This window comes from Manis pentadactyla, chromosome 16 (assembly GCF_030020395.1).
Source record: "Manis pentadactyla isolate mManPen7 chromosome 16, mManPen7.hap1, whole genome shotgun sequence".
Lineage (NCBI taxonomy): Eukaryota > Metazoa > Chordata > Mammalia > Pholidota > Manidae > Manis > Manis pentadactyla.
Window position 1 is genome coordinate 9,382,559 of NC_080034.1, and position 6,000 is coordinate 9,388,558.

Genomic DNA, 6,000 nt, shown 5'->3' on the forward strand with positions numbered 1-6,000 from the left:
AAGATAATGATAATAGCTTGACAGACAAACTGTATTTTAAAATGCTGTGTTTCCCTGTTGATATTAAATATAGGCCAAATAGCAGTATCAAGTAAAAACCAAATATAGACACTCAGAACTTTTTGAAGCACCTGTTCTTCTACCAGTAGCTTTAACTATGTTATTTTATTTAATTCTCATAAAAATCTGAAAGAGCTCTTATTTAGTCTATTTTACAGGCAAGGAAACTAAGGAGGAAAAAGTTTATGTAACTTAGCCAAAGACACAGTTAGGAAATAATGGAAAAAGGAGAAAAACTTCATATGTATCAAACTCCATAAACCTATTTTTAACTTGCATAACTGTAAAGTCGACACTTGAACTATTACAGGAAATAGATTCAATGATCATTAAGTCATGAAATAAATATACCTCTACTAAAAGAAAAACTGAAATCAGAATGCAATATTTTTAAAATTACACTTGATAAATTAACTATAAACTATTTTTCATGTAATTAACATTTCTTAATTATGAAATCATCAAATTTCTCACATGCCACACCCACAGACAAAAATCTGTGAAGTTTTAAAGGTGTAGTTTTGTTCTAATTTCTCTAAAACATGGGTTTAAATAGTTGTCATCTAATAAACAAGAAATGTATTATTATAAATCTTAGAAATGACTCAAGATTAAGCAGCACTCTCAAAATAGAATATTGTGAATTTTGGATAAATGTCAATATGACAGAAAATCCATTAAAAAAATGTTTTAAACGTAACATGGAAAAAAACACTAGTAACTTCTAAGAATACTTCCATGGATACTTACTATGTGAGAATGAAACAAAGAGAGAAACTACTTCTAGTGCTCATTATATATAATGAAAGCTACCTCTGACATGTGGACAATGGAAGATAGGATTTATTAAAATCAGTTCATATAAACTTTTCAGGGACATATCTATGCCATAATACAGAAAGCCTTTGAATATGTCATGTTACTATATACTTCAAAAAACTCAGAGCAGCCCAAATTACCAAGAACTAGTTACTTCTTGTAATGTGAAGAGAAAATTGGAAAGAACCACAGTCATGATACACTACCTAGCTCAGGGTTTGCCCAACATTCTTCAAAATAATTCATCATAGTGGTTACCTCAACAGAAACTAAAGCTCAGGACCAAAAAAGCATTAAAATTCTCTTTCCAAAAAATATTCTAAGATACAATGTTTTATTAACAGCCTATGCTTTCTTGGTTTCTTTAGTCTATTAGGAACTTTTATGTCAGACAAACCCGGATTCTATTCAGACTCACTAAATCTCAATTTTCTCAATGAAAATATCACTAATACCTAGTTCAAAAGGTAAGGCTTAAAAAGATAATATATATACAGATATATGCAAAACAACACAGGGCACCTGATGCGTGGTCCTGACACGATTTTTTTTATCTCGAGTTTTAAATACGATTTCATTCAAAGAAATGTCTATTGCATTTAAAATAGTACAACTCAACTAAATAGGCTATGATTATTATGCTTTGAAAATATTTCATTTACAGGCCACTGGACCTTAAAGAAAGAAGAGATGGTTTACAATTAAGGTTTTCTTAGGTGATGGGAGAACCAGGAAAAAAAGAACAAGACAGTAAATATTTTGATTCTCTATTCAAGTAACTTTTTTACTGCTTTCCTTCCTTACAGAAATTTCTTTGGCTCCTCCTACCTGGAGGACTATTTCAGAACTCTTCTATCAAATGGGGCCCTTGGCACACATTAGGTTATGCAATTATTTTATCATGACATAAAAGTTACTAATTTTATAGGACTGGAGACAGCCTACATTCTAACCCTATCTGCCTGAGGAAAATAACTAATTTTCTGCAAACCTGAGTAAGAATAAGGGGTTCTCAATTCCAAAAGACAAAGTGATGGCAGGATAAATATAGGCTTGCAAGGTCTGAAACTGTGATTGTCAGTAAGCCCTGGCCTTAGTGCATAGACACTTACTGTTAGTACTTCCACCTGAAGCCCATGACTTACAGGCAACTTGAAGACATCAAAGAGAAATCAGAGATACCACTGCTCTGAGAAACATCATGAATGAAGCAGCTGCACCCAAGGCAACTCCAGGGGACTTCAATGAAGGAATACGTCTAGTTCAGATTATATTAACAACTGCAGCAGAAGGATATTTCATAAAACTTAACAGAAAAGTTCCATAATACTCAGTAATAGACTTCCACATAGGCAACATAATTTAGAAATACCTTCTGTATTATGGGTGGTCTGAAGAGACCTAACCCCATAAAAGGAAATCAAATTTTCTCAGAATCCTTTCTTGGTTGATAGTCCATAAAGATTGTTTCATCAAAATAAGAAGGGCTTATTCAAGTAGGAGAGCTTTCTTAATTAATGGCATATGCTTGACACCTTTATAAGCTTGTTATGAAAAAAGACTAATCATTATTAAATTTAGCACATCATCGATAACTAAGTAAGTACTTGTTAAAACATGTCCATCTCTCAGAATAAAATGGTGGAACCCACTGTGGACTTAATTGTACTCCTCCTGAAAAATCTAGACCTGCCCCAAAACTTGTGCTTTATAGCTTTTCTGAAACACCACTAAATCCAATAAAAATGCTTTTTTCCTAGAGCATCATTCTGCTTCTTATTCTTACTTTAACCTTTCTTCCTGACAAACAACTCAAGAAAAAAAAAATTACTCACTTCCAATCTGTATACCTCAACGGCTAGGGAAATCCTTGGCCTTTCTAGTCCCTAAACCACCCCACAATTCTCAATTCTCAGTTGTCTCTATCAACAGTAAACAAAGCTGTAACATAAAACAACAGAAAAGTACGGAGGTAACCAGTGTCAAATCCTGGCAAACAAAGGGCATTATCTATTTTATATAGTGAATCCCACAGCGTTTGCTTCACTGTACATGAATACTAACTAATCTAAGCTGGTGCACAGTTCCCCAGCATTCTACTAGTCTTTTAACAGAAGTCTGAAATTAAATAAAAATTTAAATTTAAATTCCAGTTTAATCTGGGATTTAAGCAGTCAATTATAGTCTTACTACATAGTCTAATAAGAGAAATACCAATTTTATATTTATATAGCAATTTTTGCCTGTGATGGCCCTAAGCATATTTAAATTATTAAGGCTTACATCCTATTGAAAGATTACTGGGTGGCCATCTTTTTTACCCATTCATTACAGGTAGAGACACCAAGGGAATAGAGCTTAAGTGGCTTCTACAAAGTGTGTCATGAGCGAGCCATCATAAGAGTTTAGATCTTCTAACGTCTAGTCCTGTGCCTCCTGTCCACCATGAATTCTTATTTTAATTTTTAGGAGCACAGAATCAACTCACTAAAAATACCAACAAGAATTTGTAGATGTACTGTTTAATGAATAGTTACCTAAAAATAAAGAGTTAACCTTGAAAGGTGGGAAAGCTTCCTTCAGAAGGAGTTACCTCTATTTGAACTGGACAATTCATTAAAAAAAAAATCTTAAAGACTGAGGAGTTCACCAGGTCCTATCATACACAAAAACTGCTGGTTCTTCAAAAGAGTTATAGTTTAATGACACTAGATCCTAAAATGCATCTCCTCTACTTTTACCTCTAATGATACTTTGAATAAGAAACTATACTTTGTTGTCTCAGTGTTTCCCTTCTGCACAACAGAAACAGCAAAATTTAATTCCTACCTGACGAGGTAAGGAAGAATTTACTGTTTGTAGACTGCTTTGAGATTCCAGAATGACACACATAATCCAGTCGACCTTCAACCCTAGAATAAAGGCAAACTTCACTGAAAGAAACTGCTTAAGTGGATGCCTTCAAAGTAAGAAACCATACCATTATTTATAGACAGAAGTTTTATGGAAGCCAAATCTTGAACACAATGAAATGGGGACAAAAACCCCAAAACTGTTTTAAGAAGCTCTCTTGCTGCAAAAATTTAATACATCTGCTCTCACCTATTTCTCATTCAGTAAGCTTATTAATTCTACTCTTACAGTAGTAGAAATTGTATGCTTTATTAAAGAGAACAGCGACTCTTACGAAAATGATGCAATCAACTGCAGTAGTAAATGTATAAAACATCAAATCAATAATTTTATAAAGCAAAATTTGTTAAATTTCATTTACAGCTAGTTTTTGAACAACTATAATTACTGGAGGACAGTAAAATTTCCAAATTTTAACCTTACGTTTGTAGATCAGCCTCTAACAACTCTTAACCCTTTAGCCTTTCATCAAGTCTGTATTCAAGCTGCTTATCCTGACATGTCAGATAAACATAATTCTTAAAAATTAAAGCTGCATCAAGTGTAACAGGTTCAATGCTACTGTCACTCTTCTGATATTTTCATTCAGGGAGGAAAGAAGATGGAGAGAAACCGTATTAAACTGGGAGCTGAACTAAGAATATCGAGTGGATACTAGCTTACGTAGAACGCATAATAGAGTGGAACTCTTCAGTGATTCATAAAATGTACAACAAACGTAATGAAGTTAAGAGGCTTGATTTGCGCAAATAGGAAAAAAAATGTTTTAGAGAAGAGGGAAAAAAATTAGATACTACAGATGGCATCAGGATGGAAAAGGAGAGCAGCACGGGAGCCAGGAGACGGAAAGCGACGGATGGCACAGGTACCGAGCGCGAGTCGAGGACTAGGGGAGGGAGGACCTCCGGAGGTTAGTGGGGAACCGAACAAACTCCAGGCAAAGCAAAACACACAGAGAAACTAACAAAAGAGAACGAACATCTGGTACCCAAAACGAGAAGGCAAGGAAGCCAAGGAAGATACTGGAGAGGCACCAGCTTGAGAAGCCTGGTCGGCGACGGGAAAGCGTCGGAAGAGCCAGACCAGGGCGCTCGCAGAGGAGGGAATCGAGGGGGCCAAGGACACCCGGCCTCAGACCGAGGGGCGGCCGGGGCGGCCCGGCACGTGGGAAGGTGAGGGGGCTTCGCAGGCAAGGCGGGGACTGGGCAGGGGGCGGGGGGCCGAGGGGGTCGAAGTGCGGGCGCCGGAGGCGAGGTTCGCGCTGAGCCGGCCAGGCCACGGCCGCAGGCGCCGGGGAGGCCCCTCGCCACCCCGAGGCGCTGGGCACGGCCGTCCCCGCCGACCTTCAACGGGCCCGGCGCCGGGCTCCGAGCCGCGGCGGCCACCGCCGAGCAGGAGGCCGCTTCCTGCCGGGCCCGTGGGAAAGCAGAGCGGCCGGAGCCGGGAGGCGGCCGGGGCCGCGGCTGGTTACCTCTCGCCGGGCTCGGCCTCCTCCCCCGCCGGTCGGACGGAGGAGCGCGCAGTCCCGCTGGAAGAAGACGGCCCTACCCAGGGCAGCACCATCCCGCCTCGGGCCCCCTCACTTCGCCATCGCAGCCACCGCAACCACCGCAGCGGAGGGGCCAGTTCGTCACCGCCGCTCGGCGACGGGCCCAGCGCGGCCGGCGAGCATGCGCAGTCACCCCAGTCCCGAGGGAGCCCGGGCCGGCCGGCGCTACCTGCGATCAACAGGTCCCAGCTGCGCGGCCCCGCCCCCGGCCACTGTCTCCTCCCCCGCATGCCCCGCCCCCCAAGGCTGGGCCCGCCCTCTCCGGGCCCCACGCCCCGCCCCTCCTCTCCCGCAAGCCTCTCAACCGCCTCTCCGGCTCCGGCGCCGGCTGAGATTTCCAGATTTGTCGGCTCTCTGCGGCTCCCGATCCCAGTTCCCGCGAGAACGGGAGACTTGCGTCAATAGGAAGCGCGATCCCCAGTGGGAGGGTCGGGCTGCGGGCCGGGGGAGTGTTTGGAGCCGGGCGGTAGGGAAGTGTGGTGGGCGCAAGGTGGGAGTGCGGGGACGTTACTGTCTTTTGCACTTTGTTCTCTCTTCCTCACCTCTGCCCGCACCCCGGATGAGGGGCCCATTCCTTCGCTGCTTTGCGCAGAGGGAAAGGAAGCTGCGGGAGCTCCACGCCGGCGCGGGACCGCTGCCTCTGGGGACTCGGTCGTGGC

General features: G+C 42.1%; 1 protein-coding gene across 16 annotated transcripts in view; it reads right to left on the reverse strand.

Moving 5' to 3' along the window:
- Positions 1-5,544, reverse strand: part of FAM135A (family with sequence similarity 135 member A) — a 105,596-nt gene extending 100,052 nt beyond the window's left edge. For 4 of the 16 annotated variants that reach the window (XM_057494020.1, XM_057494019.1, XM_036916221.2 and 1 more), the window contains exon 1: positions 5,264-5,543. In XM_057494020.1, coding sequence (XP_057350003.1) covers positions 5,264-5,355 — 92 coding nt within the window. In that variant the 5' untranslated portion in view covers positions 5,356-5,543. Of the gene's footprint in view, positions 1-3,708; positions 3,792-5,263 lie in introns of all 16 variants that reach the window. The other 12 variants (XM_036916228.2, XM_036916222.2, XM_036916233.2 and 9 more) reach the window with 7 other exon arrangements.
- Positions 5,545-6,000: the final 456 nt, after the last annotated feature.